Genomic DNA, 24,009 nt, shown 5'->3' with positions numbered 1-24,009 from the left:
CTGAATGTTCGATCGCACGCTGGTTTCTCATTTCGCGTCACACCTTGCAAATCGGAGCCTCGAGGTCGTTGCCTCTTCCTTCGTCGGAAGGAATAATACGACTCCGTCCGCCGCACCGAGCGGCGTTTTTACGGGGCTGTGAAAAGCCCGCGACCACGTTGTCTCTCGTCGTCCTGGTAGTCGTCGCGGTGCCGCACGATTCAGCCCGCGATGGGGCAGGTGATATACGAGAGCGAGACCGAGATGAGACCGCACTTACTTTGCATCTCTAAACGACTTGCTTTGGGAATGACATGCAACAAATGCAAGCCGCGCGCGCTCCTGATCTCATCTTAATTATCTCACTCGCGTTATTTGCTCTAACGTGTAATCGCCAGATCTAAACGCGGATCTCAGTGTTTCCGGCATGAAAGAGGAATCCGACAAAATTCTCTCTTTTAATGGGCATAATAGGAGAAACTTAGGCGTTGATTGTGAGATTAATGAATCAAGTTACGTGGGATACAAATTTAGAGATCTAGGAAAATGAAAAATTCCCTCGAAGCGGTAAGGATCTTCGATTATGATTCCAAAAATCTGCGTTGGGAATTTCAGAAAGAGAGTAGCTTTCGTGTGTGGCTGCGTTTGACGTCGATCGATGATAATTACGATTATAGACAACTAAAAAAGTCTCGAACTTGTTCTCCAAAGGCGTCGTAAATCTTTCTCGTGCAATCACGAACTGTGCGGAATGATGCCGCGCGAACACGCACACGTGCCTTTTCCCTTTCTCTCTCTCTTTTTCTCTTTCTCGCGGTTTCCCGATTTAAATCGCTTCTCCGTGCGTGCCGCAGAAGCCAGACCGTTCTTTTCACAGACAGAGGCGAAGAAATTCAGGCCGGCGATAAATCAAACTGATTTTCTTCCACCGGACAGTTCGCAGCTCCGGCATTGTGTGTGTGTGTGTGTGTGTGTGTGTGTGTGTGTGTGTGTGTGTGTGCCGTAAACCCGAGAAGCTAAAACCCCGATTTCCCTTTGACTTTCAGGTAACGTGGACATCGTGAACGGCAATTTGAAGCTGATTCTGGGTCTGATATGGTCGCTCATCGTGCGGTATCAAATTGGCAAGTCCAAGTTCCCGCCGAGAAAACTCATGCTCGCATGGCTCAAGGTCAGTGCGCGATATTAATTGCATCGCGAGCTCTCGCATCGCGGCCGAATGCAGAAGCCATTACCTTACCTCGAGGTTTGATCCCATCCGACGGGTCCACATATATCGCATTACGCGAGAACGTGTTCTCCGTTACGAAAGAGTCCAGAGACGCCGATCGCATACGTTATATGCAGTCTCGGCCTGTACTCGCGCATAATATTAATACGCGTGTGCAGATATGTGCATGTGTGCATGTGCTATATATGATTTATAATGCGAGCGTTTGACCCTTGGATACCTCGCGTATCGCGGTCGTCGTATTTTAATCGCTCGCTAATAAGCGCGGATATGGATTAAACGTGTAAACGCGGCCATAAGTCCTAACAACAGCGATTTCTGTTTTCAGGCTGTCTTGCCGGAGTGCAGAGTCAATAATTTCACGACCGATTGGAATTCCGGCGTGTATCTGAGCGCACTTTTGGACTACTGCAAGCCTGGGCTGTTTCCCCACTGGCGCCAACTCGATCCGAACGACAGGTAAAATGAACACTATACAAAAATCATTAGTGACTAAAGAAAAATTTTTAATTAAATTTCAATAGACATTAACAGCTACGAAATAAAAAATTAAAAAGATTTTTTAAATTCTGAGAATTAATGTCAAAGTTTTTTATCAGAAAACAATTTAGATTATTGTATTTATATTTGCAAGAACATAATTTTATAAATGAGTTGTTAATTAAAAATGATACAGGGTTGTTTCTTTAATAAATTGTAAAGAGAAAAATTGCGTTGTTGTAAAAATGTGTCATGTTGTTAATTTTGTATCGTTTAAATATTTACGTCAACTTGCAGTGTCTACAACTGTCGCAAGGCCATGGAAATATCGAAGCGGGAGTTCGACATCCCCATGGTACTGGAGCCGGATTATCTGGCGTCGCCTTACTTGGACGAGCTCTCGGGGATGACCTACTTGTCGTATTTTATGAAGGAAGGCTCGCCGGGCTTCCACGCAACGCTACGATGGGTCAATTCGCAATTATCACACACCTCGATACGGAACTTCACGGTGGGTGGAGACGAGGCGTCCGGCTTAACAGTACCTCTCGGTACGATATCTCTACTGTGATACTCAATTACCTCGTTTTTATAGACGGACTGGAACGACGGTCGAGCTCTGTGCGGAATCGTCAGAAATCTGGGCGGCCCGGCGCCACCCTACGAGAAACTCGATGCCGACCCCTCCGCGTGGGAGCACAATTTGCAAATGGGTAAGAATCCTGCAAGTTGCTTTTCCATCGTTTTTTAAATGAGAACAACAAACGTACGTTTTATAAATATTTATCACGTAGTAATATAATTAATATTTATCACGTAGTAATTATAAAATTCGTATTACACATCTTGATCTTGAAGTTTTACATGATTTTATTATGCCAGAAGATTTATAGGTAGTTACACGGTAATTACACAGAAAAAACGGTCTTTTGCTGAAGTAGCTTAAATTTCGACTAGATATAGATCTAAAAATAATTCTTTAAGACTATTTATACAATTAAGTGAGATTTTTAAGCATGAAAATTATAATATTGAAGAAACTTTTGATATCTTAGGAATCGAAATTTTTGTATGACTGAATTAATTTTTAGATACTTTGACATAAAATTAATAAATTCTTTCTATGTAGGTTTTGAAATAAGAATTGTAATAGATCGTCTTCTTAATATGTTAATAAAATTAAACAGATTTTATGTACGATTTTATGTAAGTAAATTTTGAAAGAAGAATGAAATTTGAAAGAGGAACAAAAACCTTCGATAAAATTTGGATAATGGATTAAACGATGACGTATTGATGAATTTCCGTAATGGATCAAACGATGACGTATTCTCTAAAGGAATTGACGGTGGCAAGAAGCTGGGCGTGGAGCCAATATTAAAAGCGAAGGACATGGCGGACCAGAACGTGGAGCATTTAGGTGTGATGGCATACGCGGCGTACTTTCAGTGGGTGAAGCCTCGCCCTCAGGCGAGTCAACAGATTGCCGTGCACGTCGATAGCACATCCGCCCGAATGCAACAGCCGGTTGGTTAAGTCATTGTTTGTTAATTACACCTTCACACCGCGGTTAGTCGGCGTTGACGAATTTTCACCGCCGGGTCGCAGTTCCTTCCATTCGGCCCGCCTTATCCGCTTCTCCGCCGACTCCGCAAAAGTTTCAGTTCTTTCGGAAAATGCATTGTGCACAATTTGGTTGCAGGCACATTTTAAATTGGAAATGCTCACCAAAGATGTAAACGCGAGGGAGGTACGCGGCGAAATTATCAATCCCAGCGGACGTATCGAGTGCAGGCTTACGTGGAACGGGGTTCATGGGAAAGGCACCTTTGTACCTACGGAAGTCGGCATGCACAAGGTAAAAGAATTAAAAATAGAAAATTACTAAAATACTGCAAAATAAGATTCTTACTTGCGTGATTGCACAATTTTAAAACATATTAAAATTCGCAATTTCTTAAATAAAATTCTAATTATTCAATCCAATCTTTTTATTTGTATATCTTAGAAAAGAGATTCCTTAGACTCGTCAAAGAAATATTATTTTCTTTTAAATGAGTTATTAAATATTCCTTTTCTTTTATTTTTCAAATTTATTTCTCGCTTCTCAGCTGATGGTGTACAATGATGGCGAGCTGGTGAACGGGTGTCCCTATTACTTCAGGGTCTTGCCGTCGCTAACAAAAATCAAATCCCCGGGCATGGATCCTTGCGCTATAGGATCTATCGTTGAAGTTCTAGTCAACAGTTACGGTACGTGCAACCTGTGTGTACAAAAGAATTCCTACGAAAACAAAGTTGCAATATTTGAATTCTGCGTTTAGGAACTAGTCATGACGGCATCGACGTAACCGCGTGGTCTCCGACTGGAAGATCGTTGCCATGTCCCGTCAAGGAAAAGGACGGTGTACACACTGCGACCTTCCAGCCTGACGAGACAGGAGAGTGGAGTATTGCGATAACACACAAGGGAAATCACATACAAGGCGGCCCCTTTACTTGTTTCGTATTCGATCCTAATGGAATCAAGGTACAGTCATAATATGTATTAACAATTGTAAATAAATACGCATTTTTATCACCTGCACCCGTCAATTTGTCTGGAAGGCGAGAATCAATTCGTGATTAATAATTTATAAGCAGAACCAGTTTATGCATGTTGCCATCGTTATTTGCGATAGTTCTGTTTCTAGTATTGAAAAATGTGGAACTCGTGGAAGAATTAAATATGTAGAATTAATTATGCGTAAAGATTGCATATATAAATAGATACTTTCTTGAATATAGAAAATAGAATAATTAATTGAAAATAAATAAATAAGATAAATTAATTAAAAATAGACTATTACTTTTAACAAATAAAATAAATTTTATGCATATTCTATGTATAAAATCATACAATTTATACGTATTTTATATATATATATATTACAATCAATTTCCGTTCTTATTATAGTCCAAATAAATCAGAAATAATTTAACAAGCTTCTATGAAATTATGTAATCACAGCTTTTGGATACCGACGGCGCCATGCCCGGACAACCGTTCTCTTTTATTGTCGACGCGCGGGGAACCGGCGGGCTCGGCGACGTAATCATCGACATCGTCCACGATAAACAATCGGTGCCTTACAGGATGGAGGACTTCGGCCATATGCAGTATCGGGTGTCTTTCGTGCCTGGCGACGAGGGCAAGTACCGGGTGTACGTGTATTTTAATGGTTCGGACGTGCGCGGTTCGCCATTCTCCATACGCGTGGGCACGCAGAGGGGCTCCCGCAGATCGAAGGAATCTACATCCAGCCTCGAACGGTCCAAGGTGTCGTCCCTGGAACGACGAATGAACGGATTGAACATGTCCGCGACGGAACGGAGCAGCCCGACCCAGAAGATGTACACCTCGACCGCGTACAAATCCATCAGCCCGACGCAGCGCGGTTACTCGCCGATCCATCAGACGAGCCCGACGTACAAAATGTCCAGCAACTACGTCACCGACAACTCGACGACTTATCACAGCAGCAGCTCGCTGAACCGCACTCGCTCGCCGAATCATCTCAATCAGAGCCCCGTGCAGAGGAACGTGCACAGCCCGTCGGTGTTGAAGGAAACGAAGGAGATTTACAGCAGCAGCGCGTATAACCACAGCAGATCGCCGAACCTGCAGAGTCCCAGCTTCATCAAGGAGTCCAAGGATATCTACTCGGGTTCTACGCTCAATAGATCACGATCGCCAGATGTGACGGTGAGCCCGACCGCTCACATCATCAAAGAGTCCAGGGACATCTACAACTCGGGCTCCCTGAAGAGATCGCGGTCGCCGACTCGTAGCCCGATGACGTATCGCAGTGCCACGCAGAGTCCCGTGAACCGCAGTTTCAGCCCGAGGACCGGTGACAAGGATGCACCGTTTTTCGGCAGGCGCGGATCCACGGACAACGGCGTCGTGGACACCAGCAGCAACGTGCGAGTGTCCTCGATGGTGGGCGGTACACGAGGTACGTCGAGGCGCGACTCCTGGGACGCGATCGCCAAGACGAAGTCGCTGCTTTCGTACGGCAGCCTCGAGTCTCTCGCGAATCTGACGAACAACTCGCCGACCGCGGAGAACCACGGCGGCAGTCCGAACGGCAACTTCCTGAACAACAACTACAACAGCGCGCAGAGCTACTCCTCCAAGAACATGACGTCACACACCGCGACGACGGCCTATTCGTCCCTGCAGAAATCAGCGAGCCCTGATTACGGCACGGGTCAACCCGCCGCTCGCACGCACGGTATCCTGAAGAACAAGAACAACAATTATTACGGCAAGAGCGTGGACACGACGGACGGCACCGCGACTCACGACAGATACCTGAACAACGGCGGTACGATCTACGTGTCCGCGTCGTCCGGCACGACCGTCGCCACCGGAAGCGCCCTGGAAACGCTACCGGTGCACCGGCCGACCACTTTCAGCGTCAACACCAGCGTGGATCCCAATAAGGTGTCCGTCACCGTTACCGGTAAATCCCGTTGCGACTTTCAACGTTAACGACTGCGTGTCGCGAATGCACGATAAAGTCCGCTTTTATGCCTTCGGCAGGTCCCACCGGCAAGACCGTGCCGATACAGAAATCGAAGCTGCGTGGCTTGACGTACACCGTCACCGCCGAGGAAGTCGGCGAACACGTCATCCAGATTCTGGTAAACGGCCAGCACATCAAGGGATCACCCTTCAGGTGCGTTGAATGGCAAAGAAAAGACGTTCATCTCTAAGTATGATCTAATTAGACTTAATTATCATTTTACAATATTGAATCTTTTATATTTATTATGTAGGAAAAATCTCAACTATAATATTTTAATACCTTAAATCTCAAGAAATTTGAAATTATCTCTTATATCTCTTATATTCTATTAAACGCTCAATAAAATTGAAAAATAGATACAGATGAATTTAGCTGAATTAAACAGCGAGCGAAATTGTTTAATTTAATTAAATTTTAGATCGCAGGCGTATAACGCCCGAGCTATACAGGTTGGGAAGATTCCGAATGGGGTAGTGAATCAACCGGTAGAATTCGAAAGTACGTATCTGAAGTTATGGGATCGCACAATCGTAAGTGCGTTATTCGAAATAAATAAAAGATGTTTTATTTATCAGTTGACGGATCTAAAGCCGGCTCAGGAAACCTGGAGATCCTCGTAAACGGAGGACACGTTACAAGTTTCGTGAGAGCGCTAGGTAGCCAACGTTTCTTGGCGTCGTTTGTGCCACACGAAGCGGTTGCACACCTGGTCGAGATGACATTCAACGGGGAAGTCATCCCTGGTAAGTCATTTTATAATTTTAAAACGAACTTCGAAGTCGTTTAACAAATAAAATTCATAAACGTTTATTTAAAAAAAAAATTCAAATAATCAAATAAATAGATAAAATTAATATTTAATATATCAAATATCTGATATTAATAATATTTAAAAATAATATATTATCAAAAAATATATTATCAAAAAAAGAGGTAAATATAAATGCGCCTTGGATGATGCGCTAATTATTAATATACATATACTTGCTCTCGTTTTGCTTTTTAATAAAATATTCCTAATTATTTATTTGGGACACGAATCGTTAAATAATCTCTCTAATCAGTGAGATATTTAGCTATCATTTCCTCATACACGCTGAGTGATTATATCAAATCAGTTAAAAGTTTTTTTAAAAGATTTCGAAAAGTCAGTTAGTATACCATTATTTATTTAGATATGGATATGATAATCCGGAATTTTCAGGCGCCAATGCGAACATGAGTCTTTGAATGCCGTTAGAGCTTTATCTCGTTTTATTTGCTGTCTTCGGTATTTCGCGATAGCTACCTTTACCGCAAATATCTTAATTTTCATGGTGCGGTTTTTAGCGCGCCTTTCTTCCGTCAAATTCCGATACGGCAAACCTCCGATGCTTCTCCGCCTAGAATAAATTCCTACTGCGTACGCACGCACGCACGCACGCACGCACGCACGCACGCACGCACGCACGCACGCACGCACGCACGCACGCACGCACGCACGCACGCACGCACGCACGCACGCACGCACGCACGCACGCACGCACGCACGCACGCACGCACGCACGCACGCACGCACGTGTGCACGTGCACGTGCATGGGTACGTGTATCTCCTGGAATGCGCGATAGTCTTTGCCGTCGCCATTAAGGAAGCTGGAATGCATACTCAACGTTGAAATGTTGTTTAAAAGTACGAGTCGCGCAAATGACGATCTAAGCCGCGGAGCGATTCATCGAAAGCTAATTTATACAAATTAGAATGCACGATCGATAAATTCTTCGCTAAGTCGAATCGAATCGACATTTCGCGTAGTGAGTCACTTTACGAAAATGTTTATACGTGTGAGACGAGAGATATTTCAGAATTTAAAAATTACAAAATATTTAATATATTTTGTAAGAAATAAACATTAGGTGATATAAATAAACATTTAAAAATGCATTTGTCGCGTTATCGCATTCTTTCGTTGGTACTCTTAATAATTGTACTTACGGAATGTACATGTATGTCTCTTATCTCTTTGCAAAATAAGCTTCTTTAATTATGATAATTTTCCTTAATTAATTTATTCACGTTCGATCGAAAGTATTTCTTGGCGGAAGTAATTAATTTATTTTCCATAATCTTCTACATACACTATTATATTTATCAGACATTCTTGCGATTTTTACATATACGCGAGTAACATCATTAAGCAATATTACATTATTTGAGTTATATTTTTATTGAATACGAATACACATGTTTAATCACTTTACTTTTCTCAATTTCTGTTTATATGGAGGAAACGAAGATTGTGTAGCACTGTAGTTAAGTCTAAATGTTACCTCGTATCGAGGAAAGTGTTACGTGCGTACGCTAAATAGCACGACGCAAATCCATCTTGTGTTCCGTCATGCATCGCTACGATCATCTATAAGTAATACTTCTCGTCTCTCTCTCTCTCTCTCTTGAGAGTGCAATTCCACAATGCAGTTACTCGCGACGGTCTTATCGGTGAAAAATCATTCACTGTTCACCATCAGCGTTATTTTTCCTCTGACCTTTAGCCGTCCGACTGTAAGGCTCGATTTCCGAGGGCTATCGTCCGAACGGAGAAAAGTGTTGCGAGAGCGACTTCCGGTAGTCCCTCCCCCCCCTCCCGCCACGTTCTCCGGCTTCACGCTTCGCGCGAACTTTTAAAGACGGCCCCCGCAATTTGCGAGGGACGGCTTGCAAAATCTCTCTGCTCCTCTTATCTTGCTCAATGCGCGTGCTGAGGCAACGGTTTACGGCCGTAATCGCACGGGACGCGATTCCTCCGCCGAGAAGCTTCCTCGCGGAGTTCATCCCAGCCGGAGGGAGCTCCAAAGTCGGAAGAGGCCGGAAGTCAGGGGGGAGGCCTCCAGAGGGAGGGGGGAGGGGAGATCGAGAGTCGAAAGTTATCGTCCGTGTCGAGTCCCAATTTTATCCGTTCGACGAGGGAAGCGTGCGTTTTCTTTTCTCCCGTCGTGAAATTCCTCCGTCGCGGCGGCCGCATGGTAATTACGGCGCTCTTCCATAATAATAAGTGCCGCCGCGCGTTTCCTCGCCACTTATCGTGCCCCGCGTACCTCTCCTCCTCCGGCTCCCGCCGAGGAGAGACGCCGAGGAGGAGTGTACGCGATTGCGAGGAGCGATCGAGTTCATCCGCGTCTCTCCCAGGCGTGCGAGGCAAGCGTGTCTCTAAGTCAGCGGGTCATCGGGCAGGTCGTTGACTTGCGATTTCACGCATTCACGTGACGTCCCACTGACCCATATCCGACGTCATCGTTCTCCTCGGCTTCCTGAACGAATTTTTTTTTTTTTTTTTTAATCGTAGCTCGCCTACCTCGTCGTCACAATGCGCCGAGGCCGTGGTGCCGTGATCCACAATGCCGCGTGACGAGCGTCCGTTCATCTCTCACGCCGTTCGAATAACGTTATACTACACGCCTTCGTAGTAAAAGTCGTATAAAAGCGTGACTAGCGCCGATTGTAAAGAAATATAATATGTATTCAGTTTCTCACAGTTTCGAGTCCTGTTTATCTGATAAAAGGATCTTTGAAGGATCCTGGATCCGAGTTGCTTAGACTCGCAAAACGAAAAGTTTTAGATATCTCGAGTCTTCGATTTTTGGAAACTTGATTGCATTTAATATGTATTTACCCTTATTAATTTACATATGGTATTGTAGTTTGTATATCGGAGAGGGAAAAACGCTCCGAAAGTGAAATGGTTACCCATAGACAACCTCGAGGCACGATACCACCGTTGCACGTGCATGAATAATTATATTATTTAGATGCCATATATGTAGTGCATTCTCCATTGCATTGTGATTATGTATTCATGCAGAATAGCAATGGTAGTCGTTCTATTATCTACCCTTTCCCGCATCGCGTTATCGACGAGAGAAAACTAATGCACGCCGCGGAAAGAACAGTTTTGCTGGCAAGTCTAAAAAAATCTGGCCAGAAAATAATTTTATTCGAGCCTTCAAAATTATTATATACGAATTGCTTGTAAAAACGTTAAAAATTTTTAGTAGTATTATCACAAGTATCCTAAATATTATACATTTATTTAATTATTTTATTTAATTATTAAACATATAAGTTTAAATATCCTACATAATAATGTTGATCCAAATTATTTTCAAATCTGTATCTGATCACATTTTTTTAAATTTGCCAGCAAAACTGAATACTCTGTCGCATTTTTCCATCATGTTTCTCCGACAAATTATTTCTAAAACATCGATCAATCCATATTCATATGTTTCCGCGATATGTAACGGAAGAGATTTGGGTGGAAATTATATTGGACCGAAACGGGGAATTAATTCGTGATAAAATCGAAAGACGCGACAGTAGAGAACCTCGTTCTTTCTGCCAGATGAGCGCGTTAAAAGTCGTGCATCAGGTATCGATCGGGTATGTATTATTGCGTAATCGGACCCGCGTGCATTCCTCCGATCGATATTTCGCTCGCATCCGCTATGGAAAAATCGCGCATGGAATATGAGCACATAACGAATACCTCGCGCGTCGTCGTAGGTGTGGCCACGTGTGGAGGAGGCCTGTGTGTCGGCGTGCGGACGTATTTGGTTACGAACGAGGGATATATACGCGCCACCAGACGGTACCACCTACGTGAACGTGAGACACAATTCAGCACGTGGTCGTACCTTGCGACATCATTCCTCGCCGATTCCCATATTAACCCTTTGGACCCCAATTCGTTTCTATTACATATGAAATTTCGACTAGGGTGAGAGGAGGAGGAGGAGGAGGAGGAGGAGGAGGAGCGGTGGGGGGGGGGTGAAAGAAACGCAACCTCGCCGGAGCGAAACTGTAATTTCGCGGGTGAAATTAGACGACGCGAGGGTAAATTGCAGCAACGGACTTACTCATCGGGAAAAATCGCTGCGCAATCGTTACTTCGTAGTCGGCGGTCTTATTCGGTTCTGTTTCCTTTCGCGTAATCATACAGCGAAGCGAACACGCGCGTACCGTTATCGTCGATCGGAGCGGAAGAAATACGCTCGCCGTTTTCCGCGCGACACCCCGCGGAGGTGTGCCGCTTGCCCAACGACGACGACGACGACGACGACGACGACGACGATGACGACGACGACACACGTGGAGCACGTGTTTTGTACGCCTCTTTTGCGTCGCGCCGGAGAAATTATCGTGTCTGACCGTTCGCCTCTCGTGTAACTCTTTCCCAACGTTAACCCTTTTCTTTTTCTAAAACGATTATCCTTGTCGAGCACAGCGCGAAATCATGCGAAGTCATATCGGTTCGAACGCAAACGGAACGCACGCGAAACCTCGATTAATTAGCAATTTGTCATGTCCCGAGCGAAGAAAGATTATCTTCGAGCTCTAAAAGTGGATTAATAATTTTAAGTATACTTGTACGTATATGTTGGGATTTTTATGCGGACGGGGCAAATAAATCGCTTTATGCAACCGCGTTCCGGTTTCCATCGTAATTTGGAGCGAATTCTTTCGGGTTTCGAGACACGCAGTTAAATTATTCAATTGACCGCCTTACGCAACCTGTCGCTGTCGTCGAAAGCGGAATCGTAATTTTTTTCGCTGCGGGGATATTAACGCGCGCGATAGAATCGACAGAAACGCGACACTAGTTTAATAAAAGCGATCGCGATCGAACGCGTTCGAACGAGGCTTCTACTTAACCATGACGCTCGAAAGAGACGACCCTGACACGCGAAAAAAATCGCGCGGTTGTAATTATAGACACCCGGAGGAATGGCGTGTCAATTATCATTACGGTACGTGCCCGGTACTCGCTTGACACCGTTAATTCTGCTCTTAATTAAAGAGTCAATTAGTTCGAGAAAAATAATTAAACCCAACTTTTCTTCCCGTTCAAAAAAAGAAATAATAATAATAATCATCACGATAATCTGCTTCCTCGTTGTAAAAAGTAATCGCAGCTCCTCCTATGTTTTAGTATGAAAGACGTAGTAGCGTTCGCGATATATCCAAAGCGCACAGATGAGCAAATAAATAAATCACGAGGGCAACGCGCGGAGTCGTCAGCTCGACGGAACACGAATTTATTTCAATCGCGTGAAGCAAACTTGTGGATAAATCCGAGCCGGACAGATGTAATTTTTCATCCATGTCACGCTCCGTAGACTTTCATCTTAGCTCAAAGCACCTCGATAATGAGCCGCAACTTTGGCGTATTATCTCGCCTGTAATTAACCGACCGATGCGCGTGCAAATGAACGCAGTTGACTCGCTCGAGTGATCGCGAAGTGGACTGATTTCGAGACGAATTTTTCCGTCTCCGCTCAAGAATACGAGGGAAATCCAAGGATCTTACATGCACAGAGAAAAAAGTCGTTACCAATTAGAAATTTAAAAATAAATCATGCTTCAATTATATATTATAAAATTGTAATAAGAACAAATAAATGATATGATTATAACAAAATCTAGTAATATTAATCATTTGTAAATCGTTGAATAAGTTTCAATAATAATGTTGTATAACGTTATTATCAGAATATATTTTTTTAAACTTATCTCAATAATATTATATAGCACTACGCTTATTCCAAAAAAAAAAAAAAAAAAATTTGTCTAAAGTGGGAAAACTGTAATATCATATCCTATAAAAAATATATATATATATATATATATATATATATATATATAATACTCTATAATTAAAATAATCTATTTTATTATCAATTAACAGTTCACACGTTCACAGCGTTCAGTACTATTTTAATTCTTATTATCTTAAAATTAGTAGCAGGAGTTTAAATTTCAGAAAAGTTACGGTTGTCAAAATTATGTCGTTTTCTCTCGGTATAATACGCCTCGATCCCCGCGAAAGGCCGATCCGAAATGCCGGTCCGAATGTCGGGGCCTCGAACGCCCTCCCCCCTCCCCCCGAGATTCTTTCGCGCGGAGAAGACACGTGCTCTCGGTGAAACTCGTGTGAAATCTCGCCGCGCGGGATGATGCCGCCGGTTCACGGATCAACATGAAAAATCGGCGAAAGGGCAAGAAGGCGACGTCAACGAGATTTTCACGGACGTCGCCGCCGGTGATTTCAACGATCGGCAACTGATGCGTAACCGCTTGCATATGCGACGAGCGTGCAGTGTCATCACATCACATTCGCCGGAGCGATCATTTTTTTTATAACGATAACGGCGATCAATCGATTACGTGGCGTGCATCGGAGTGAATCTCGAGGGGGCTGATTGGGCTCCATTGTGTTGGCTCGATTATATGCGGACGTACCGAGGAAACCACTTGTATCAACAAAATCTACGATCTCGAGAGAGCCAAGGCTCTTCGGGAATTTTCGCAAATCAACATATTTGCACGTAATTTTTTTCTCTAGGAAAATTATCTATTTATTTAAATTATTAATTTAAATTTATCATCAAAGTATCCGTGTATTCGCGAGGTTGTTTTTAGATTTCGAATAGCGGATCTTTTCATTCTTAAAATTAAATTTATATAAGACCGGTTAAGAGACCACGTGTGACCATCGCTATAAGCAGATAAAGCTGTAATATGATTAAAATCAATGAGGACTGCAACTGCAGTCGCTCATCTGTGACTCGCTCGGCTGCGGCTCGAGAAATATCAGTAATACTTGTTGACAGCGAAGAATTTACTCTTTGAGAGAAATATATTCGACATTCCTCACGATTAACATATTAAACCATCTCGTGAAGTTTCTCATATTTTTACGACCTCATTAGACGTCGCTTATTTCGAGGAACGCTATATAAATTCCTCGTGACCGGAATTCGCGTGTTTAACTTGGTTCGTTCGGGTATATATTTAAAATAACTGATTCCAATTCGATCAGCGAGACCGTGAAATGAGCTAATTAATATTCGCGGACGTAATTTACGCGCGGGGTTTCGTTCCGGCAATGTATTCGAGTCGCGGCCTTGGAACTTTCGATAGAGCACGCGGATGCCGGATCGAGGAGATTTTTCGAGCAATTTTTCGGAGCTACGTGTTGCGTGCCGGACAACGTGCCCGTTATGTCTGGGAATGCAGCGATTCACCGTGCACGGTCGCTTCGGCGTAACTTCTCCTCTTCATCAAGAGCACGTAGTGATGCAAATACGCGACCCGGCGATTCGGCATAAATAAGAACGAAGGAAAGAACATCGGTACGCCGTAATAGCGTAATCGGAATCTCGATCAACATTGAAGCAGCGACACTAGAAAGCAGACCTGCTCTAATCTAACGAAATGACGATTAAAATTTGTCGCGGAATTCTCGCGCGACAAAACCAGGCGTGACCGGACTCTGCTTCTTGTCGCTTTGGATTATCATTCTTGTTGATTGAAACAATTCGCGAAAAGAACGGTTGATCTGTATCTAAAAATTTAGATACAGATTTGAAAATAATTTTATTAAACTGTGAAAATAATTATGTTACGCAGAAAAAAACATTGCTTTTAAATCAAGATAAATATTTCATATAAGCAACAATATTATAATCTTTTTAACATTTTTAGTCTTTCGATAAGATTGAATTTTTATTAATGCAACAATTATTTTTGTTCAACTCAAGACTAAAAATTTTCCATATGAAGATTATAATATTCTTGCTTATATATGAGAATATATATTCTTGATTTAAGACTAATTTTTTTTATAGAACGTTCAAATTGGTTGCTGTGATGTCAAAAATTTTTATAGTATTATAATCATATTTAAACGTTGGTTCACCAAAATTATTTTCAGATTTGGCTTTTTAGGTATTTCAGCATTTTTTCATATATTATTTATGCGAATTTTTGCGAATGTATATTATTTATGCAATTTCCAACAAATGGGGCAATCGCTTCAGCAGATCCGGGAAAGCTTCTTCCATGAAATTTTTGTACGAGCTAAGCGGAATGAATTACGATGTTATATCAATCAAACGCTATCAATTTATTGTTGATTAATCTCTTCTCTCTCGCGATTTAACGGTCGCCAGCTGCGAGTTGCGACTCAGAAGAAGGAAGAACAGCTGGCAGCTCGATGGCAAAACGAGGCAATTACATGACGTTCCGAAAAGTAGATCGTGATATTTATGACCGACACGTACCGCTTATTAACACGTTGCATTGCGTAAGAGCTACGTAAGGGATTGCTGTTACAAGTGTCAAAGGATACGCAATTAATTACAGGTTGCGTGTTTCGGTCACGCACATTCTAGCCTGCGCTCGCAAACCCTGTCGCGTTAGTTTTGTCGGATGCACTTGCAATTATAATCGGCAAATATAATCAACCGTTGTTATTTGTCGTCACGCCCTGGTTCGCTACAAAGCGGTCACCGCAGATAGATACCTGGTCTGGTTAATAAAAACGCCCTGGTTAATAAAAAAAAAAAAATCGAAAACAGCGTTCGTGCGGCGAACCGCGTGAAATTTGCATTCTCGTCTATCGTACTCATCTAGCCTCCCATTTATGCTAATTATAATCGTATTTTATCAATGTTACATCAGCAAATATCCAATCTCAATTATTAAACATTTTTTATTTCGATAGAGAAATGATTCTTTTAATCTTTGTATATAATACAAAATCAAGTGAAAGTAATAAATTCATTCTGGACCTATGATTATAAAATTTTCCCGATAAAATCTCTGGCAAAACTAACAGGAACGTAATATCGAATATATCGTTCCAAATTTAGGTACAAATTATTAAACATTTTTACTTGCGACTGAGACAAGGAAGATGACAATGATTCTTTTGCTCTCCATATTTCTCTCCGTGTTACATGAAAATAATGAATTCATTCTGAATCTTTGCAAAGGTTGCAAAATTTTTCTGAAACGAAGTCTCTAGTAGAAATAAAATATCAATAAATCTCTAAATCACAAGTAAAGTCTGTAACAAAATACATAAAAAAATATCAACGTGTCGCGCGAGGAGCAAGCGGTGCAATCGCAGCATCGGAAATTAATGGCTTGAGAATGGAGGTATGACAGGGAGAGCAATCATCATTTTCATCCTCGAGACGCCGGGTTTTCTATTTATGCCCAGCCCGAGAAGAATATCGAAATACGCAGATCGGTATCCCGCGAGATCGTATAGGCCACAACCAGCCAGCCAGCCGGTCGGGCGAGTGAAAAACGGATGGGAGAGCAGTCGGATGTATCACGTTGTCCCGAGGCCCCGTGGTTAAGGCCTCCCCCCTCCCTTTTTCCCACCCCGTCCGCCATCGCGATCACAAGTAAATTAATAATGGATACGGATGTGTGCGCGTAGACTTTCGAATGCATCGATTTCATATTTTCTAAAAAGTGTGTGTCATTAACGTGGAAACGTGCGCGAGTAACGGATGATTGCAGCCGGAGAAAGTGAAGATAATTCGATCGATCCATCGATCGATCGATCGTTGACCCTTCCGGAAGAAGATATAAATTTGGGACGCGACTAAAAGTTTCGCTTCGAATGAACTTTGATTGAACTTGAGATAGGAGTAAGAACAGCCATGACCAAAATCAAACGGTAATTTCGATTTGCATCATTCGGAGAATTCTGAGAATTCTCGTTATTATTTTTCAGTAAATTGTGTTTCAAATAATCGAGTGTACGCGAAATGATCTGCACATGATCTGTGATCATAAATTTATCTGCAATATCTACCAGGATCTCTTTTATCTTTCAGATAAAAAGACTATAAAAAAATGACTTGAAGATGACTGAAATTGACCAAAACTCGTAAAATCTTGTCTATCTCTAAAAAAGCGTTTATGTTACCAATAAAAAAATCTAGAAGAAATTTATGAGAATTTCTTATCTACTCTATTGTCGAACGCGAGATAAAAATAATTTATGAAAATTTAATAATTGTTCTTGGAGAGAAATCTCGAAGCTGTCATGCGAAAATTCATGCGGATAATGTGGCACGATGTCAGCTTAAAATCTTTTTTATCTTACATGTAAATTCTGAGAATGTTCAGAAGATTACAGTAGATTATGTATATTTCTTTTACATTAGAGATATATAAAAATATACTGAATATGAATGTCCAATTTTTCTTTTAAAATATATGGCAAAATATATTAGAAATATATAGAATATATATATATATATAGAAGTATTCTACAGAAATATATAAATCTATATAAATCTGAGAAATATATACAGGTTTATACATATCCTTTACAATTAATTGACATGCTAAATATATACGGAAAGAATAATCCTGAAAAAATTCAGCTAAATCTAAAATCTAATTTCATTTTATTTATCTTCATCTTATTTTAATCTAATTTTATCGGACCATCAAAATAATTATGGTTGAGTATTACAAAATTTTTTATATTCCAATAACCAATTTAAACATCTTAAATAATTATTTTGATAGGCCCAATAAAATTACTTACATATATCCTAAATACGTAAAAAATACATTATAAATTTTCTTTTACTTTATCCTCTGAATGTTCTTAGAATCTGCACACTGTTATAAGAATAGAAAAGATTTTTAGATTCGCGTCATTTCACGCGCATGAAAATTGTAAAAAATTCCCGAGAATCCAAGGACACGACCGTCGAAGCTCCCATAGATCACTTCTATCTCAGATTCGACAAGACCGGAGTAGACAGAAAAAAATCATACCCTCGTCACAATCCGGCTCCATATACGTGCCAGGAATGCGGGTCAAGTGTAGATCCGAGTGTCGAGTCTTCCACCGAGCGTCACGCGCGGGGTCATACGGCCCTGGGCCCGGACCCCGAGCGGCGGTGGCCGCGGCGCGGGCACATACGTTCGTCCCGTCGTTCGGCTCGGTCGAGTCCGCCGCGTTGCGTCGGATCGCACGATCCACGTTCGCTCTCCGACGTTCTCTCCGACGTTTTCGCCGTGTACAGTGGGTGTATCTCGAGTGTTCTCGCTGGGTCCGTTCGTCCGTCCGTTCGGCCCGAAGCCGAAGGAGAGAGAGAGAGGTCTCTCCGCGTGATGCGGCTGCGGGAAGCCGCGACGTCGCGATCGTGGTCTTGTGCAGCGTGCAGCAAGCTGTCGACTTCGTGGCCGCGCGGCGGAGGTCTCGAGACCGAGGGGCACCGTCGTCGTCGTCGCCGTCGTCGTCTCCATCTCGTCACCTCGCGCTCCTCCTCGCCTCGGGCGCCTCGTGGATCTCGGCGAGGCGCGACCGATGCTCGCGAGTGAAACGTCATCGTCGTCGTCGTCGTCGTCGTCGTCGTCGTCGTTGTTGTTGTTGTTGTTCCCCGTTCTCTTATTCGTATGCTCGATCACGAGATCAATCCAGATTCGCTTGTCCGTCCATTTCCCTTTTCCCCTTTTCTCCCCCTTTTAATCTAGGTTCTTCCAGCATCTTTCCAGGTTTCCTCCTGCAACGTGAAACGCCGAGGTAAACCGACTGTGTTCGAGGATTTTTCGCGAGTCTTTTTTCTCGCTGTAAAAATTGTAATCCCTGCAGCAATACGAAGAAACGAATATCACGTCGTGATATCGGGGTCCGATCGGAGTCCCGCTTTTCCTTCGTCTTCTCGACACGCTTCGTGAGAAAGAAAGAGAGAAAGAGAGAGAGAGAGACGTAGAGAAAGAGAGAAAGAATTACAGCTCCCCGAAGTCATACCGGTTTTTGATCCCGGCTTGTATTTATCTCGTACGCCCTCATCCGAGCAAGTTAATTTGTTTTTACGGGATGGATTTTTTTCATCCTTCTCTATTCCCTTTATCCTTTTCTGATGCCGCTTTGACAGCGCGTTGATTGTGCACGCGTGGCAAGACGATTGAGGTGGCGGGAGGGGGGGGGGGGAGGGATCTCGAGTCACGCGTTGCACTTCCGGGGATCTGGAATTCGATTCTCGAGACGACCGCCCGGCGGCCTATATCGGAGTACTGTTATTATAAATGGCGAATCTCTCTCTTTCTCTCTCACGTAACGGTGCCTCGCGAAAGGGCGGCACGACGAGCGTTGTTTACGCACGTAAATTAGCGTGGGAAGCGGCGCCGCCCATGGACAAGATGATTCCTGAAGGCCTTCTTGACCATCAACGTCGTTTGATGGATTGACAGAATAACACCTACCTCGAACAGATTCTCCAAAAATCCGTCCGTCTCTAGAAACTTGTTCCTTGTATCTGAAACTTCTTATTACCGTTCTCCTCGCTAGCGTCAAATTTAATATTTTTCTTGTTCCACATATAGAAAGTTTACAATAGATTTGTCAACTGACTCTTGTACTATTCATCTTTCTTCTTTTTCTGTTCCAACGGTCAATCGTGTCTCTTATTTTATTTCGAGTCATCAATGAAAAATAAGTGCAGTAAATGAAAACGGAACAAGTGCAGCTAGGAACGAGTCTTGTATTACGGAATGCTTGTTCGGCGGGAAATATGAAAAAGTCGATTAATATCTATTTTTACCGATATATATTAATTTTAATCTCTGTTTTAGTTTTTATTTTTTTCTCATTTTTGAAAGTAAAAAAGATAAAAAATAAATTAAACCGACTTTGAATTTAATTTCATTGATAGAAATGAACAGTAGAAAAAAAGAAAATTAAATTCAGATTAAAATTAATCTATATTGGTGAAAATGGATATTAATTTGCATGATTTGTATTTATTTCTACCAAAGTAGAGTAACTTTAATCTCAATTTAATTTATTTTTTACCTTTTTTTTTTAGTTTGAATATCCAGTGTAGATTAACTTAATTTTGGTTTAGTTTATTTTCTATCTTTTTCAGTTTTAGAAACTATAAAAAAAAAAAAGAAAATAAAGGAAAAATTAAACCAAGGTTAAAATTAATTAATTATAACAGTAGAAACGAATTAGAAAAAGATAAAAAGTAAGTTAAACCGAGATTAAAATTAATAGATACAGTGGAAATGACTAAGAAAAATTATGTGAAATTAGTTTCTAACAAATTTATGTAGTGATTTTTGAGAAAGTTAAGATAGATTAGAAAATTTGTTTTGTATAAGAAACTATTGGATTAATGTTAATTATAAATTGTCAGGATCACCTTGGCGAGTCGGCATCATGCCTGCACCGAAGATGTCAGTAATCGGTGATTCCATCAGGCTGGTTCCTGCTGGCAGTCCCGCCCTCTTCGAGCTGTCTGCATTAGGCTTCAGCAGCAACGAGATCGATGTTCAAATCATAAGTAAGTGTCAGTCTATTAATTCATGATTTGGTTCCATTTGGGAAGAAAGTTTGATGTTGATGCCGAATTAATTGCAGCACCTTCGAAGAGGCACATTCCTGCGAGAATTGACGAGGAACCCGGAAGATCCGGTGAGTTCCGTGTCGAGTTCACGCCGACCGAGGTAGGCAGTCATCTCGTGGAAGTGAGCATCGCGGGACAGAAGCTACCGGCAGGACCACTTGTCGCCAAGGTGTACAACAGCAGTCTGATCCAAGTTACTGACGTACCTAGCGCCGTAGTTGGACACGCCTGTCAATTTAGGGGTGAGATATCAATTATACTTGACTATTTCGCAACCTTGGAATATATCTCAAACCTGTAACATTTGTAGTGGATGCCAGCGCTGCTGGGGAAGGCCAACTGGAGATCTCCATAAACGAGGGAGAGGTACCTAATCACGTCCAGGTAGTGGGAGGTGGTCGTTGCCTCGTGTCCTTCACCCCCGAGGTCGCTAAGCCACATTATATCGACATAAAGTTCAACGGAGAAGCGGTGCGTGGGTGCCCCTTTGTCTGCAACGTGTCGGATACGAGTAGAGTCACGTTGAGTTTGAATCATTTAGAACTAATTCCGGTCGAGCAGCCTGCCAGTTTTCACATGGGAGTCGACGGAAGTGGCAGCGCGGAGCTAGCGGTTTACGTAAGGGGTAAGCTTCACGTTCTTATTATTGTGATTAAAGAAAGAATGTAACCGGCAGTAGAATGTAACTCAGCAGAAACTGGAAGTCAATGGAAACCGACAAGATCTTAGAGGCCTAATAATCTTTATTATTTAATATTTATATAAATTCATGATAGTGCTTATATATGTCGCCAACTACATATTAAAAAATATATTTTTTTAAATGTAATTCAAGATTTCAAAGAGAGAGATTTCTTATATGTATTTATAATAATACCAAATAAATAATTATATCTAATTTTCTATAATAATTGATTGGACTTTTGCTGCTTGATTTTTTGTAGGACCAAATAGTGAGTTGCCAGTTAAAGTCACTGGAAACGTAAGCAGCGGTTTTACCGCGGAGTTTATACCGAAGGAAGTAGGTGTACATTCAATTAGTGTAGAGTACAATGGCTATCCCGTGAACGGCACACCATTTTTGGCTAAAGCATTCAATGCTGACAAAGTGCTAATCGGGCCTGTAGCCAGAGGCAGTGTCGGTCAACCAACTCACTTTACTGGTATGTGATAGCATTAGGAATAAGTATAAAACAAAGTAAACGTTTCTGAAATAAACGTTTCTTATATAATATATTAAATGTGGAGATCCAATTGACGTATTCTTCTGATCGACAGTCGATGCAAGTCAAGCTGGTGAGGGGAATTTGGAGATCACAATATCGGCTCGCGGCCAGAATATACCAACGCAAGTTACGCCACAGGGAAACGCACGATTCTCCGTCAGTTTCGTACCGTTCGAGGCGTGCGAGCATGTAATCAACATTGCTTTCAACAAGAAAACCGTACCCGGTTGCCCCATAGTAACAAGGGTGGGTGGCGATAGCCACGTAACTGTGAGTGGGCAGGCATTAAGCAGCGCTGGATTAGGACGGCAAAGCTATCTGACTGTCAGTAACGTTGCCGGTAGCTTGGAGGATTTAGAAGTTAATGTTGAAGGTAATCATCGCTGCACGAGATTTGTTTCACACTTTGCACGAATTACTGACAAAGCAATTTGTTTATATTGTTTATCAGCACGTATATTTGCTTTATTTAAAAGATTATGATTTGCACATAATAAATCACATATTTGCAATGTTCTAGAAAAAGATTTTTCTAAAACACATGATCGATGCTTTCATGCAAAATTGTTTCTGTTAAGTAACTTGTACACTTGTAATTTGTATATGAATGCACACGCGCACACATATTATATGTGATGTCACAAACAAAAAATGCACAGAAGCATCCATGTATTAATTCATCTTGTATTTAATACCAGAGGGACTTGCTGTTTTGTTTTTAATGTCATGATTGTCGACGTAATTATTCACTAGAGACTTGTACAGAATTGTTCGTCTGTGTCTCGTTAATCTATAGCTTGAGAGCAATTCTCTCTCTCTGTTGCAGGTCGGCCAGCTTTCAGACTACGACATTACTAGACTTCTCAGAAACTAATCTCCCTCTTATCTTAATTTATGGATTAATGCACACGGTGGTGGTGGGTTCCTAACTCAGTTTTCTGAAAAGTCTTGCATAGCGGTAGACTAATTACTATTTTCCTCTACTTACACCTTCTCGTACTTGGTTACCACTTAAGAGTATTCGAGTTCACGAGCGCTTAATTTGGGTTCTACTGTTTGTGGGAGAATGCTACGGAGGTCACATAATACTTCGTAATCGCCCACTTCTTTTGTGTTGTGTTCGCGAGGTGTATTTAATTGAATGTCTGTAAAGCCATTTTTACGGTGCTATATATCTATATTAAGTTGTGTATAATTGTTAAACATTTCAATGCAAAGATACATGCCTTTAAACTGAGATTTATCTTAATACCTAGTGCCTTAACAAGTGTGCCAATATCTCTCTTCTTTTTATGCAACTAGTATACATTTTTATTATCATGTTTAATCTTTCATGAATGAACGAAGCTGTTATAAAATTTTTTTTTCTCTAGTTGATAACACTTAGTACATAATATATTTTTAACGCGTCTTCGCTCTGCCAGTTGCTCTGCTCAGCCAAGCATGGAAACGTATTAGAGGATGATCTTACGTTAGTTCACTCGAGTGCGTTTAATCCCAGCTGAAGCGAGCTAGAAGTGTAACGTACATGAGGATGAGATGTACGGCTTTCTCCCCATTAGTCACAGTAACAATTTTTTATCGTAGCCATTTCTCACGCGTAGTCCGCTTTCTTTAACGTTGCCTGTCGCGCGTTTACGTCATACATAACAATAGCGAGAGCGATCGGACTAGCGCGACCCTCTTCGCTGGCCGCTCCGGTGACCCTGCGATCCACCCCGAGTAGATGGCTGACTCTAAATGATTTATATTAAACGACTAACACGCCGGACTTGATAGGGCCCAATGGACAGGCCGTACCTGCTCAGGTCACTGACAACAAAGATACGACATGCAGCGTGGCGTTCACACCGAGAGTCGTCGGCGAGCACCGGATATCGGTCAACTATCGTAACATCCCGGTGGTCGGCAGTCCGTTCAGCTGTAAGGTGTACGACGTTACCGCGATAAAAGTGAAAGACGCCAAGCGTGGTGTTATCGGAATGCCCGTAACTTTTTTAGGTAGGTTTACGTCACGCCAATGCACCTACGAGACGAGTTTCCGCGTGTGAATTTGAATTGAATCTTGTTTTTTTTTTTTTTGTTCTAGTCGAGACTAGTCAGGCGGGACCAGGCAATCTGGAAGTCACCGTAAATGGCGGACGTGTGCCGACGTCGGCTCAGGCGCAAGGTCCTCACACGTACGCGATCTCATTCACGCCCCGAGAGCCGATCGCGCACACCGTGGACTTGCGTTTCAATGGGGAGGACGTGCCTGGTAGTCCGTTCAGTTGTCAAGTATGTCGCTCTGCGTCGTGATTTCATGATGATATA

The 24,009-nt window shown here is 42.1% G+C and overlaps 1 protein-coding gene and 1 long non-coding RNA gene across 6 annotated transcripts in view; one reads left to right on the top strand and one right to left on the bottom strand.

The window, feature by feature from the left end:
* The window catches only part of LOC105425907 (uncharacterized), a 31,871-nt gene extending 12,335 nt beyond the window's left edge, over positions 1-19,536 (bottom strand). For 2 of the 3 annotated variants that reach the window (XR_016138329.1, XR_016138327.1), the window contains exons 1-2: positions 19,326-19,536; positions 17,892-18,622 (exon numbers count right to left, since the gene is read on the bottom strand). This is a non-coding gene — a long non-coding RNA (uncharacterized LOC105425907). Of the gene's footprint in view, positions 1-3,385; positions 3,526-17,891; positions 18,623-19,325 lie in introns of those variants that run through there. The other variant, XR_016138328.1, reaches the window with a different exon arrangement.
* The window catches only part of jbug (filamin-type immunoglobulin domains fbug), a 37,709-nt gene that overhangs the window by 7,014 nt on the left and 6,686 nt on the right, over positions 1-24,009 (top strand). For all 3 annotated transcript variants that reach the window (XM_011636905.3, XM_089072591.1, XM_089072590.1), the window contains exons 3-21: positions 1,026-1,150; positions 1,539-1,669; positions 1,988-2,201; positions 2,286-2,403; positions 3,030-3,217; positions 3,393-3,548; positions 3,802-3,943; positions 4,015-4,220; positions 4,701-6,198; positions 6,279-6,414; positions 6,683-6,762; positions 6,840-7,007; positions 20,261-20,407; positions 20,485-20,712; positions 20,781-21,095; positions 21,415-21,633; positions 21,749-22,069; positions 23,476-23,697; positions 23,786-23,973. In XM_011636905.3, coding sequence (XP_011635207.2) covers positions 1,026-1,150; positions 1,539-1,669; positions 1,988-2,201; positions 2,286-2,403; positions 3,030-3,217; positions 3,393-3,548; positions 3,802-3,943; positions 4,015-4,220; positions 4,701-6,198; positions 6,279-6,414; positions 6,683-6,762; positions 6,840-7,007; positions 20,261-20,407; positions 20,485-20,712; positions 20,781-21,095; positions 21,415-21,633; positions 21,749-22,069; positions 23,476-23,697; positions 23,786-23,973 — 4,802 coding nt within the window. The remainder of the gene's footprint in view (positions 1-1,025; positions 1,151-1,538; positions 1,670-1,987; positions 2,202-2,285; positions 2,404-3,029; positions 3,218-3,392; positions 3,549-3,801; positions 3,944-4,014; positions 4,221-4,700; positions 6,199-6,278; positions 6,415-6,682; positions 6,763-6,839; positions 7,008-20,260; positions 20,408-20,484; positions 20,713-20,780; positions 21,096-21,414; positions 21,634-21,748; positions 22,070-23,475; positions 23,698-23,785; positions 23,974-24,009) is intronic.

This window comes from Pogonomyrmex barbatus, unplaced genomic scaffold, assembly GCF_055798465.1.
Source record: "Pogonomyrmex barbatus isolate J1 unplaced genomic scaffold, ASM5579846v1 scaffold13, whole genome shotgun sequence".
NCBI lineage: Eukaryota > Metazoa > Arthropoda > Insecta > Hymenoptera > Formicidae > Pogonomyrmex > Pogonomyrmex barbatus.
Note: the sequence above shows the minus strand (reverse complement) of the source record. Positions and strands in the feature narration are given on the sequence as shown.